Genomic DNA, 14,493 nt, shown 5'->3' with positions numbered 1-14,493 from the left:
TAAACAGCAAACAAACATTATTGTGAAAACATATTACTAGATTTGTTTTCAAACAAATATTCAATGCAAATTACATGCCTAAATTCTCCGTGACGCCTAATTATCTTTATAGAGTCTCTGAACACTATCTTATGTGGCGCCGAAAATGTCCGTCGATCTGCACTGCTGCCTATGTAGCGCCACCTGTACACACTAAATTAGTATTTTTATTGAGTCCAACGCAGTCCATCATGTGCAACGCGACTTCTCTCATTCTAATATAGCCAGACAGTGGCACCCGTGTTCTCTTGTCGAGGGATTCACTGAAATTCAATGTCTATGTTGTGAGCTCCACATAAAAGAAACCGACAAGTAATTCTTGCAATTCTTCAACAGCTGGTACCATCGCAATGGGTCAAGGAGCAGCTTGGCTGTCTGAAGCACCTCACAGATCTGTCCCGTATATCTACCAAGAAACTAAAGCCAGCTGGATAGACCTCACTGACACCGCATCCCGAGGGTTTTGTTTTCAGCCCTTTCACAATTTCTCTCCTCCCAAAATGAGAGACAAAATCATTACCTTCTAGCTTCATGAGGGGCGTTGGGGTAGCACAGTGGTAAAAGCGTTAGCTCCTCACGCCGAAGACCCGGGTTCAATTCCCCACTTGGGTACAATGTGTGAAGCCCATGTTTCATGTCCCCGCCATGATATTGCTGAAATATTGCTAAAAGCGGCGTAAAACCTCATTCACTCAAGCTCGGGGACGATTGCCCAAGCAGCTGTCGACTTGTCCGCCTGCCGTACAAGCTTGACTCTTCTTAATGTGAACAGAAATTGATTCAGTTCTCCGACAGATTGAGGTTATATACTTTCTGTGTATTCTGCTTTCATATATTCAAAAGAATCTCATCATCGAACTTATATTGAATTGAGTTTCCTTGGTGATTCAATTCTGTAGAATAATTATTCTACACAATACCTGCACAGCTGAAGTACTTACTTACTTGCTTATTAACACACTGATTTTGTTTTCAACAAATTCCCGGATGCACGCTTTTGAGTCACACTCATCACTGATTTTCATTGATCCATTCATATTTTTGTCACCTTTATTTTACTTTTCGTGGATAATCGAGCCTGGTTATTCTCTGGCGTTGACGTTATGGCCATTGATAAAGTCAACTGTTCAGTTTCATTTATGAAATCCCTTTCAAGAGTAACCAGTTTGTCATCCAGATAATCTATAAACAATTGTAGAGAATTACATTCTCCTTTTACCTTTGACTTAGTCAGTATTCTGTAACGGTAAGTCGTGGATCGTGCTTTTCCACGTGCACCGCGCACCCTACACCACCTTGGTCACGTGACTAACGCACCAGGCTTGTATAACACGTGCTCCCAAACCAACCTGAACATTTTACTCAGCATCACTCAATTACTGTAAATATATGAATCATTTGGAAATATTTATTTCATTTTGAAAGGCTGACCAGATTTCTTAACTGAGGTATGCGTGAGGTACACAATGAAAAGTTGCTTGACTGTGAACACTTTTAAAATACTCCGTCAAAACACAAAAGATATACATTTCAATGTGTTGTCAAGAGAATATACAGAAAATAGAATTCCCTTATTTAATAGATAATAGATAATAGAATGAGTTGCTGCTGGCACCTTATCGTAAGGACCCCCAGCTATACATCTATCCCTATTGCGTGGATCGATGCTCATGATGTCAATCTGCTTTAGACTCGATTATTAACAGACCGCCGTCATATAGCTGAAATATTGCTGAGTGCGGCGTTAAACAACAAACAAACAAGAACAAAAATAATAGTACCCGACACATCCTCAGACAGGTCTACAGGTTTTAAACCCTCAAAGAAGAGGGTTCAGTGATGTATCTCTTAACGAGCTCTGAGTCCGCCATGTTGTGTGCTAGAAGTCTGTCAAACATCTCACTCTGGGCCACGGTGAATATGTTCTTCCAGTCTCCCACCACCCCTGGAACACAACAAGCATTATTTACTAAAGGGTAGCCCAGTGGTTAAAGTGTTTACTCCTCACAACGAAGACCCGGTTCGATACCCCATATGGAAACGGTGTGTGAAGAAGCCCTTGGTTTCTCCCGTCGAGATATGGCTAGAATCAATGTCATATTATCTGAGGGAATTATTACACATATTCACGCTTTCTAGCCAGAACAGGACATACTGCCTGGCTTGAACTTCTGCTGGCGACGAAATAGCTGGTGTAAATTCTCTCTGGGGGCATATGTTGTCGTAACATTCCCATTCGTCACTACTCGCCCCTTTCCGTAACCAGCAAGACGACTCGTCCTCCTATCGATGAATGGTATGTGCGAAAATACGACAAACCAATCAGAATGCGCGTATGATTTCAAGTTCTTCGTCAAAGAATCCCTCAGAAATAATATTTGATTTTACATATGTCTTGCATCCAAAAATATACCCAAGACACAGTTAAATGTGTTCAAACATACTGTATAATTCCGCATGTCCAGATGTGCTTTAAATTGCATTTGAAATATATATGATGTTCGGGGAAATATATGTGAACCATTACGCAACAAGTTGACAATTGTTTTAGGTATGCCCGTTTGCGCTAAGACGGAACCCGGTCGCAAAAATGGCCATGAGAGGGACACGAGTCGCTATTCGGCTTGTCCCGGAATAACACGAGTTGGTCACGAATGTAACATTCCATGCATGGAATACTAAAGACATACCAGTTATGAAACTTGCGGGCTGTGAAGCTTTTGTTTCTGGTACATATCCGGATCTCCGCTTCAATCTGGGGACATGTTCTGTCGTAAAAACTACGTTTGGGGTACTGGGGACATATTCTGTCGTAAAATCTAAGTTTGGGATACTGGGGACATGTTCTGTCATTGGGGAACTGGGTATATATTCTGTTGTTAAATCCATGTTTGGGGTACTGGGGACATATTCTGTCATTACGGAACTGGGTATATATTCTGTTGTTAAATCCATGTTTGGGGTACTGGGGACATATTCTGTCATTACGGAACTTGGTATATATTCTGTCGTTAAATCCATGTTTGGGGTACTGGGGACATATTCTGTTGTTAAATCCATGTTTGGGGTACTGGGGACATATTCTGTCATTGGGGAACTCAGTATATACTAGTTTTCTGCCGTGAAAGTCTAGGAATGACCCACCTTTCCTGTAAATGATGTCCCGGTTGTCGGAAAGAAGTGTATAATTCAGTTTGTCCACTGCCATGTTCTTGAATCCACATTTTTCGGCGATCCGGGAGCACAATTCGTCATTCCGAGACAACCCGAGAAAATCTGACAGCCTCTTAACAGATTCTGTAGGATTCTGAAACAATCCGAGGTGGCCTTGTGTACCATGTTATGTCTACAACAGTGACATCAACCATCAATTCCTGTATCACCTGATGTATAACCTCGGCGCGCAATGCAGGGATCTGTTCACTAGAGATATAGTCTGGCAATGCAGGGATCTGTTCACTAAAGGCATAGTCTGGCAATGCAGGGATCTGTTCACAAGATGTATATTCTGGCAATGCAGGGATCTGTTCACTAGAGGTATAATCTGGCAATGCAGGGATCTGTTCACTAGAGGTATATTCTGGCAATGCAGGGATCTGTTTAATAGAGGTATTTTCTGGCAATGCAGGGACCTGTTCACTAGAGGTATGGTCTGGCAATGCAGGGATCTGTTCACTAGAGGTATAGTCTGGCAATGCATGGATCTGTTCACTAGAGGTATGGTCTGGCAATGCAGGGATCTGTTCACAAGATGTATATTCTGGCAATGCAGGGACCTGTTCACTAGAGGTATGGTCTGGCAATGCAGGGATCTGTTCACTAGAGGTATAGTCTGGCAATGCATGGATCTGTTCACTAGAGGTATGGTCTGACAATGCAGGGATCTGTTCACAAGATGTATATTCTGGCAATGCAGGGATCTGTTCACTAAAGGTATATTCTGGCAATGCAGGGATCTGTTTAATAGAGGTATATTCTGGCAATGCAGGGATCTGTCCACATGATGTATATTCTGGCAATGCAGGGATCTGTTCACTAGAGATATAGTCTGGCAATGCAGGGATCTGTTCACTAGAGGTATAGTCTGGCAATGCAGGGATCTGTTTAATAGAGGTATATTCTGTCAATGCGGGGATCTGTTCACAAGATGTATATTCTGGCAATGCAGGGATCTGTTCACTAGAGATATAGTCTGGCAATGCAGGGATCTGTTCACTAGAGGTATAGTCTGGCAATGCAGGGATCTGTTCACTAGAGGTATAGTCTGGCAATACAGGGATCTGTTCACTGGAGGTATATTCTGGCAATGCAGGGATCTGTTCACTAGAGGTATAGTCTGGCAATACAGGGATCTGTTTACTAGAGGTATATTCTGGCAATGCAGGGATCTGTTCACTAGAGGTATAGTCTGGCAATGCAGGGATCTGTTCACTAGAGGTATAGTCTGGCAATACAGGGATCTGTTCACTAGAGGTATATTCTGGCAATGCAGGGATCTGTTCACTAGAGGTATAGTCTGGCAATACAGGGATCTGTTCACAAGAGGTATATTCTGGCAATGCAGGGATCTGTTTACTAGAGGTATATTCTGGAAATGCAGGGATCTGTTTACTAGAGGTATAGTCTGGCAATGCATGGATCTGTTCACTAGAGGTCTAGTCTGGCAATGCATGGATCTGTTCACTAGAGGTATAGTCTGGCAATGCATGGATCTGTTCACTAGAGGTATAGTCTGGCAATGCAGGGATCTGTTCACTAGAGGTATAGTCTGGCAATGCAGGGATCTGTCCACATGATGTATATTCTGGCAATGCAGGGATCTGTTCACTAGAGATATAGTCTGGCAATGCAGGGATCTGTTCACTAGAGGTATAGTCTGGCAATGCAGGGATCTGTTTAATAGAGGTATATTCTGTCAATGCGGGGATCTGTTCACAAGATGTATATTCTGGCAATGCAGGGATCTGTTCACTAGAGATATAGTCTGGCAATGCAGGGATCTGTTCACTAGAGGTATAGTCTGGCAATGCAGGGATCTGTTCACTAGAGGTATAGTCTGGCAATACAGGGATCTGTTCACTGGAGGTATATTCTGGCAATGCAGGGATCTGTTCACTAGAGGTATAGTCTGGCAATACAGGGATCTGTTTACTAGAGGTATATTCTGGCAATGCAGGGATCTGTTCACTAGAGGTATAGTCTGGCAATGCAGGGATCTGTTCACTAGAGGTATAGTCTGGCAATACAGGGATCTGTTCACTAGAGGTATATTCTGGCAATGCAGGGATCTGTTCACTAGAGGTATAGTCTGGCAATACAGGGATCTGTTCACAAGAGGTATATTCTGGCAATGCAGGGATCTGTTTACTAGAGGTATATTCTGGAAATGCAGGGATCTGTTTACTAGAGGTATAGTCTGGCAATGCATGGATCTGTTCACTAGAGGTCTAGTCTGGCAATGCATGGATCTGTTCACTAGAGGTATAGTCTGGCAATGCATGGATCTGTTCACTAGAGGTATAGTCTGGCAATGCAGGGATCTGTTCACTAGAGGTATAGTCTGGCAATGCAGGGATCTGTTCACTAGAGGTATACTCTGGCAATGCAGGGATCTGTTCACTAGAGGTATGGTCTGAAGTGAATTTTCAAACTGGGACATATTCTGAGCTGAATTTTCAAGCTAGGACATATTCTGGGCATTTACAGAAGGAATCTTGTGACCTCATCACCTGCTTGGTGTCCTCGTAGTTCATCACCAGGATCTGCTGGTCATGTCTCTTTGTCTTGATGACCTCCTCAAAGTTCTTCACATGCTCACACCAGGAGCCCCACTGAACTGCAAGGATATCACGTGGTAGACAGTATGAGTGAGTGGACGGGTGAGTGATTGGGTGAGGGAGTGGACGGGTGAGTGATTGGTTGATTGAATGGACGGGTGTTTGATTGGTTGAGTGAGTGGACGGGTGTGTGATTGGGTGAGTGAGTGGACGGGTGTGTGATTGGGTGAGTGAGTGGACGGGTGTGTGATTGGGTGAGTGAGTGGACGGGTGTGTGATTGGGTGAGTGGCTTAGAAGGGACACAAATCGTAATAGCCACTGGTGACGCTACGATCGAGCCCAGGAATTCCAGCCTAGTTCGGCAAGGGTGGGAACTGGACTTTTAAAGTCAGTTAACTATTTTGCCTCGGGAAGATGGACGAGACACGAGTCCGCCATACTGTGTGCAATAAGCCTGTCAAACATCTGTTGCCAGCCTCATCTGATAAACAGGTGGAAGGTTGAACTGGTTCAGCGTCCTGTTGATAGGGGTGGACTTCAATGCCACTGTGATGGGGAAGGGATCAGGTCCAAGAGATGCACACGAAGGTGATACATGCACGATAAAAAAACAAACAACTTCCACTGATAAGAAATGTATATCACCGCCCAGATGATACCATTAAGGTCAAGACCCGTAAAGATCCGGGGTAGTTTAAGGTCTTCGGCAACCCATGCTTGCCGTAAAAGGCGACTGTGCTTGTCGTAAGACGCGACTAACGGGATCGGGTGGTCAGGCTCGCTGACTTGGTTGATGCATATCATCGTATCCCAATTGCGTGGGTCGATGCTCATGACCTTAATCACTGGATTGTCTGGTCCAGACTCGTTTATTTACAGACCGTCGTCATATAGCTGTAATATTGCTGAGTGCGGCGTTTAAACAACAAACAAACAAATCATCGAGGCAACCCACATGGGTACAATGTGTGAAGCCTATTTGTGGTATCCCCCCGCCGTGAAATTGCTGGAATATTGCGAACAGTGGCTCTTAAAAGCAACATTGCTCAGACCCTGTTCAACAAATCAAGGGGCGGTCGGGTAGCCTTGTGGTTAAAGCGTTCCCTCGTCACGCCGAAGACCCGGGTTCGATTCCCGACATGGGTACAATGTGTGAAGCCCAATTCTGGTGTCCCCCGCCGTGATATTGCTGGAATATTGCTAAAAGCGGCGTAAAACCATACACACTAACTCACTCACTCACTCACTCACTCACTCAACAAATCAATCGTAAGGACACAAGTATCGTAACTCTATAACATTGACTCATCGCATCTCTCGGATCGCTTTGTGAAACGGGCATGTGTAGCTTGTGTGTGTTGGGGGCGACAATACCTTTCCCGTTTATGAAGAGCTCCAGGAAGTCTCCCCAGGTTCCGTCGTAGCCCATCCCTGCCTTGTTGGCGATGTAGAAGTGGTAGAACGACACAGCCACGTCCCGGGGGTCGCGCAACACGTACACAATCTTGTTCCGCAGGGTGATGACATCTCTCGGGAGGTCCTCGTAAAACAAGTGCGTGTTGAGAACCCGGGGGGACGAAACAAGGTCAAGGTCACGTTCCTTAACTTGAGAGAGCATCGCCTTTCCTTTCCACACAGGAACGGTCTCGTCTCGACCAATCAGAAGCATCGAAGTCAATTCAAAGGTCCAGTGTGTTCCTTAAAATATATAATGAACCGTAAATCATTTATGAGTGAGTGAGTGTGTGAGTGAGGTGGGTTTAACGCCGCTTTTAACAGTATTACAGTTATATCACGGCGTGTCAGCTTGATGTGGGAGGAAAGCCCGAAGTGATGCAGGTCTTAGACGTTTACCACTCCGGTGAAACCTACGAACACGGGTATGGTGCTAGCAAACTTAGAAACATAATCGGGGCGAACCGGGATTTCAACCCACAATCATAGGTTTCTGGCGTGCCCAAGGGACGCAACTGCACAGCGAATCGCGGCGCCTTAGACAAACTGGGCCACCCGTGCCCCCAAATCATTTATGAAGTACAATAGTCAACAGCAAGGATGTAGTATCTGATCTTTACATGTGGTCGATAATGTGGGCGCATGCAATGACAAAGTAGACACAATTAATGGATAACAACTTCAATTTAAATCTTTATTATACTGTAATGGCGACGTTTTGGATTAGATCCTTATACCGTTTTCAAGCATTGCTGAAATATTGAGGTGAGGTGAAATTGGGTTTAACGTCACGTCCAAGATTATTGCACTTATATAGCGACGTGCATGCACGTGTGTGTGTGTCTGCTTGTACTAGTCCGGACTGATGCCGATTTACAGCGCTAGCCCACTGAGATACCATGCCGCAGTTTAACATGAATACCCCACTCAGACACAGTATACTGACTCCGAGCCGACCAGCCTTGTTTGAGCCTTCATGCCGAGCGACAGACAGGGTAACAACAAGTACCATCTTTTAACGTCTCTTGGTATGACGCGTTAAAATGATGACAACAGAAGGATGATACTGTAACAACATGATGGACAGAGAAAACAAAATGAGGAAGCCAATAAGACAGGAAGCCAATTGATCAGGATTATGTACACATAGGTGGGGTGATTATTACTGTATGAGTTCATAGTAGGCGATGAGATTAAATAGCATTGATCTCTGTTGATCGATGGCTTGTGGCGGCGAATGTGGACTGCTTGTGTTAGTTTTCGTTCAGTGAAGTCATGGAGGGGCGATTCGCTGTGCAGAGTTGCGTCCCTTGGGCACGCCAGAAATCTATGATCGTGGGTTCGAATCCCGGTTCGCCCCGATTATGTTTCTAGGTTTGTCAGCACCATACCCGTGCTCGTGCGTTTCACCGAAGTGGTAAACGTCTAAGACCTGCATCACTTCGGGCTTTCCTCCCACATTAAGCTCATACGCCACGATATAACTGGATTACTCTTAAAAGCGGCGTTAAACCCAACTCACTCACTCACTCACTCACTCACTCATGGAGATTATTGGATACGATGGTACACTAGATCAGCCAGAAACATCGAGCCTCCCATCAGTGAGGAGGAAAGTTGGTAGAGATCGACATTATGGCTCCTTCCTATTGGGAATTGCTTGAGTCTGTCCTCCTAGAAGCACACCAGTAGGGCAGGACATGCTTACCCTTCTTGTGAACACCTGGTCTCATCACTGATTTTCAGTGATCCATTCATATATTCTTCACCCCTATTTTGGTTTAAACATATTTTAATTTCAAAAGAAATCTGTATCGGTAAACCAGCGAAACGTGCTTATGTAAATACCCCTCCAGGCCATAACTTAACAACAGCTGGTTATATATAAGATAGTGCTAAACATAAACATACAAAATGCACAAATGAAATACACGAGGCCTATACATTGAAGCAAGTCTGTTAGCTAAAATAATGCACGTTTCCATTACTATGCATACAATTAAGCTACTCAGATCTTTTGCTTTTGACAATGAAATCGAGAACTGATTGAAGAATAGCCATGTTTGTAGAACTGCTGACTGAACAAGTGCCATGTAATATTGTTTTAAAATCATACCCATGAGTGTAGAAATACATAGTGTCTCTGATATTTGACAGGTATTATATTATTTGACAAGCTTCAAAATGATATCCACAGGTGCAGTCTGGTATATCTGATACATGTCGTCTAAACTTATCAGTGTTTAAGACACTGCAACCAAGCCTGAGGCGACAGTGAACAATTTGGCATGATCTATGACCGTAGTTTAAGTCAAATTATTAATAATTGTATCAGAACGATCCCTATTTTGACTTATGGCCTTATGGACAAAATCTGTTTCGGTGGATAATCCAGATGGGATTTTCTGCCACAAAAATTACAGTGTTGCAATGTGTTGTTTGGTGTTGTTATTTTTTAATATTTAGGGTCAGAGTTGTTTGGGTTTTTTTTAAAATCCTAGGAATGTATAGTGTTTCCTTTCGGTGTGTTTCACACCTATTTAATCGTAAGTGTTTCTTTTCGGTGTGTTTAACACTTAGTCAGTTCTTACTTTTTCCGTTCGGTGCGTTTAACAACTGGTCAGTAATTAGTGTTTCCTTTCGGTGTATTTAACACCTAGTCAGTGGTTATTGTTTCCTTTCGGTGTATTTAACACCTAGTCAGTTCTTACTTTTTCCGTTCGGTGCGTTTAACAACTGGTCAGTAATTAGTGTTTCCTTTCGGTGTATTTAACACCTAGTCAGTGGTTATTGTTTCCTTTCGGTGTATTTAACACCTAGTCAGTTCTTACTTTTTCCGTTCGGTGCGTTTAACAACTGGTCAGTAATTAGTGTTTCCTTTCGGTGTATTTAACACCTAGTCAGTGGTTAGTGTTTCCTTTCGGTGTATTTAACACCTAGTCAGTGGTTAGTGTTTCCTTTCGGTGTATTTAACACCTAGTCAGTGGTTAGTGTTTCCTTTCGGTGTATTTTACACCAAGTCAGTGGTTAGTGTTTCCTTTCTGTGTTTCACATCTAGACAGTGCTTCGTGTTTCCTTTTGGTGTAGTCAGTGGTTAGTGTTTCCTTTCGGTGTATTTAACACCTAGTCAGTGGTAAGTGTTTCCGTTCGGCGTATTTAACACCTGGTCAGTAATTAGTGTTTCCGTTCGGTGTTTTTAACACATGGTCAGTCGTTCGTGATTCCTTTCGGTGTATTTAACACCTAGTCAGTGGTTAATGTTTCCTTTCGGTCTATTTAACACCTAGTTAACCATAAGTTAATCATCGATAAACTAAAAGAACCCATCGATTTGGAACAGCTCCTTCTCAAGAGGGAATAAATCTTTTAGACATCGATTTAATCCTTCAAAAAGGGAAGTAACTCTTACCTGATCTGGGGTATCCACAAATGATGACGTCATCTTCCCGTAACTTAACGTTAGGGATATTTCTGATAATATCTTCCTTGATAACAAGTGGAAATCTTTTCCCTCCAATGTCTAAATATTTATGAAGATTACCTCCCTTGTCGTGCTCTGTCCGCAGAGCCATGTTGAACACCAGGCAGATGTGTCTCTACGGCGCTGTAACCAAACACCAGCTACATACGAACACATAGCGGCGAAGGGATTGTACGGCAATCTCTTGTCTGCTTTATCATCAAGATATATATCAACAACGGCCAGCTGTGCTGATGTTTTAGCGTTTGAAATGTAGAATATAATTAATATATTATATTCATCAGCAGCACGGCCAGTGCACATACATTGTCACATTGAAATACGTAACAATGACTGTTGCTTGTTTATTCATGTCAGTCAGGAACAACATCAGTTGAAATATTGAAGTTATTTTTAACCTAGAGAATGAAACGGCATATCCTTGACAATCCGGTGTATACTATCGACAAAAGATAAGGGAACTATATAACTGTTTGAATGTCGCTATCGTTCAGGTGTTCATTTACAATGCCGTGGCGTGGCGTTCTGAACGCTATGTCACAATGAAATTTTCGATAATGTATGAACAGCACGTGCACATAGAAGCCAAGCACAATCTTAAAACACTCAGAGTGAGTGAGTGAGTGAGTATGGTTTTACACCGCTTTTAGCAATATTCCAGCAAAATCACGGCGGGGGACACCAGAAATGGGCTTCACACATTGTACCCATGTCGGGATTCGAACCCGGGTCTTCGGCGTGACGAGCGAACGCTTCAACCACTAGGCTACCCGTACGCCCTAAAACACTCAGAGACAGTATCTCAATGAACAGTCAAAATGGTGAAATGTGGGTACGATAAAGAGGGGGAAGTTGCCCGAATGGTTGGCAAAGCGAAAAGTGTAATTTCTCCACTGAGTGCCGTCAAACGGGTGGGGTTGCGTGAGACCTTGCATGGCGTGGTAGGCCTGAAAAAAACGACACCTAGACCAAGATCGTTTCATTACATTAATTGCAAAACGCAATATATTCAGATATGCTCCTGATATAAATAGAACAGGAAATACAGTCACAGGAAGGCGAATTTCAACATCTACCGGTAAAAACTGCTCTTTGCAGCCCGCCTGAAAGCAAGACGTCCTGTGAAAGGTGTGACGCTAGTTAAACGTCACATCGGCAATATTTTAGCATATCGTGACGAAAATTACCATAGGCAAAGAGTGGGCTGTGCTAGGCAACACCAGGAACGGGATGTGCGCTATGGCGTTACACATGTTTACAGGCGAATCAATGTTTTGCCTCCTATTCACAGATGGCAGAAGACGTTGTTAGCGACGTAGCGGCGATCGGTATGCCAGGGCAACAATTCTTGACCATGATCGGTATTTGGGCGGTAGTGTCATGGCGTGTGGCGGTACCACACATGCCAGGCGAACTGATTTGTTGGGTAGGGTAGTAGCCTAGTAAGAAAGGCGTTCGCTCGTCACGCCGGAGGCCCGGATTCGATTCCCCACAAGGATTGTGTGAAGCTCATTCTGGTATCCCCCGCCGTGACATTGCTGAAATATTGCTAAAAATGGCGTAAAATCATACTCACTCACTCTATAGTACCGTGGTCATCGGGTTGATCATTCTCTTGAAAGACAACTGAGTGAAGTTGCAGTCTTAGAATTCTACAAATAGTTCCACGACTTCCCGCGTCCCCTCAACAGGCACCGGGCAAACAGCTAATGATTGACAAGTGACGTCGTTAATTTCATGATGTGTTTGCGTAAGGGGATTCCCGCGAATACCCGGGTTAGAATTGGTCTACAGCAACCCATGCCTGTTGTATGAGGCGACTAACGGGATCGATGCTCATGATATCAATCACTGGATTGTCAAGTCCAGACTCGATTATTTACAGACCGACGTCATATCTCTAGAATATTGCGTAATTAGAGTTTGGCGTTAAATAACAAACAAAGAAATAAAACACAAACGCCTGCAAAGGCACATTCATTTTGGGATATAATTTCGCGATTATTTTATTATATTTTCAAGTGAAAATCAAACACATGACAAAAACAAATGAGAGGGATAGTTTGTATTTTGCTGATCAGTTAGTGTATGATTACAGGGCCCGGGATCATGAAAGTGGTCTTAGCTCAAATTTTGCTAAGCACGAATTTTGTCTTAAGTTTTTAAGATTTTGCTTAGCTAAGATTCGGTCTAAGACTGGATCTTGAAACGGCCTCAGCAAAATCTTAGCTAAGTCTAAGTCTAAGACCGTCGTCATAGGGACACGCGCACGTAATATCGCACTACTGTAATCATTGGATGCCGAGGTTATTTTTCTGACACACATTTTCCAAAGATCGGAAAAGAGAAGGTTGTGCGAGAATTGCGCTCACCCGGTACTGGATCTACCTCTGGCAAAAAATTACGCAGTGATGTAGAAGATCCGGGGTAGAATAGGTCTTCAGCAACCCACGTTTGCCGTAAAAGGCGACTATGCTTGTCGAAAGGGGCGACTAACGGGATCGGGTGGTCAGGCTCGCTGACTTGGTTGATACATGTCATCGATCCCAATTGCGTGGATCGATGCTCTTGATATTAATCACTGGATTGTCTGGTCCAGACTCGATTATTTACAGACCGCCGTCATATAGCTGGAATATTGCTGAGTGCGGCGTTAAACAACCAACCAACCAACCAACACAAGATACTTGTCACCTCTAGGTCACCACCTGTCGAGTTACAACTATGATCCCTACTTTCTCAAACTGAAAATATCCCCACTTTTAGATTTTGATAAAACATGCCTTTGTGGAAAGTAGTTGAAAAATAAACCACAATTCTTTGTAGTCCGTATGTGTATTGTGTGAGTCGCCCATCCGTGCTGCACGAGAAATCATTGATGATCATGATGCACGTGCGCCAAGCTTGAACTTAACAAATGGTATAATCGGTTGTACAAGGAAATATTTAATAATATGCTTCTCCTGAAGTTGTTTTTTCTCTTCGAAGGGATATCTAATTACTTCAATTTACCATGGACATTTTATATAGATAGCATGGTGTAAACCAACAATGTACATGTTATGTACTGAGCAGGGAAAGAATTATTACACGTCCTCAAATTATAGGGTGCGAGTTAGAGCTCCGCTGGCGATCGGTTTTTCAGACAAACTTTAAAATCCTTCACTTGACTGCAATAAATGTCGCTAGTGTGAAGTCATCACTGTCAGGGGCGGTCGGGTAGCCTAGTGGTTAAAGCGTTCGCTCGTCACGCCGAAGACCCGGGTTCGATTCCCGACATGGGTACAATGTGTGAAGCCCATTTCTGGTGTCCCCCGCCGTGATATTGCTGGGATATTGCTAAAAGCGGCGTTAAACCATACTCACTCACTCACTCATCACTGTCGGAGTTTGTACAGGTCGTTGTCCGCTCCCTGGTGACCGCACCAATCGATGTGAATGACCCCTGGTAGTTCTGGCCACTGTTTCAAGGACAGGAGTATGTCACGTGTAGTTGGATATATCTTACCACCGTCATATTTGTCAAACTTCCGGATATGAACATTTAAGTCAACGATCCCGGTCTCAGCTTAACATACACACCATCAGTGAGATGCAGATGACATGTGGGATGCTGGGGGGATGGGTGTCATCATGCACATTATAATTACGTGTACGATCCAGTTACCAAGGATTGAAGGAAAGTATTTGTTTGTGGAATAGAAACTAATAAAAATCCAAACACTTTCCCGAATCCTCGG

General features: G+C 43.5%; 1 protein-coding gene across 1 annotated transcript; it reads right to left on the bottom strand.

Annotated features, from left to right (window-relative positions):
* Positions 1–1,547: 1,547 nt before the first annotated feature.
* LOC125378364 (sulfotransferase 1B1-like) lies at positions 1,548–10,854 on the bottom strand. Its single transcript, XM_048393808.1, has 5 exons — positions 10,682–10,854; positions 7,192–7,515; positions 5,769–5,875; positions 3,184–3,346; positions 1,548–1,984 (listed from the first exon to the last, which is right to left on the bottom strand). The coding sequence occupies exons 1-5, from the start codon at positions 10,842–10,844 to the stop codon at positions 1,851–1,853; spliced, it is 891 nt and encodes a 296-aa protein (XP_048249765.1). The 5' UTR covers positions 10,845–10,854; the 3' UTR covers positions 1,548–1,850.
* Between the last annotated feature and the right edge of the window lie 3,639 nt (positions 10,855–14,493).

This window comes from Haliotis rufescens, unplaced genomic scaffold (genome assembly GCF_023055435.1).
Source record: "Haliotis rufescens isolate VD_foot unplaced genomic scaffold, xgHalRufe1.0.p SCAF_12, whole genome shotgun sequence".
Taxonomy (NCBI): domain Eukaryota; kingdom Metazoa; phylum Mollusca; class Gastropoda; order Lepetellida; family Haliotidae; genus Haliotis; species Haliotis rufescens.
The sequence above is the reverse complement of the archived record's forward strand: the minus strand, read 5'-3'. Positions and strand labels throughout refer to the sequence as shown.

Excerpts from the sequence above, each read along its gene's own strand:
- LOC125378364 (XM_048393808.1), bottom strand. The coding sequence starts at position 10,844 with ATGGCTCTGCGGACAGAGCACGACAAGGGAGGTAATCTTCATAAATAT. Across the intron at positions 7,516-10,681 it reads TTGTGGATACCCCAGATCAG|GAACACACTGGACCTTTGAA; the intron begins GTAAGAGTTACT and ends ATATATTTTAAG. Across the intron at positions 1,985-3,183 it reads GGACATCATTTACAGGAAAG|GGGTGGTGGGAGACTGGAAG; the intron begins GTGGGTCATTCC and ends GTTGTGTTCCAG.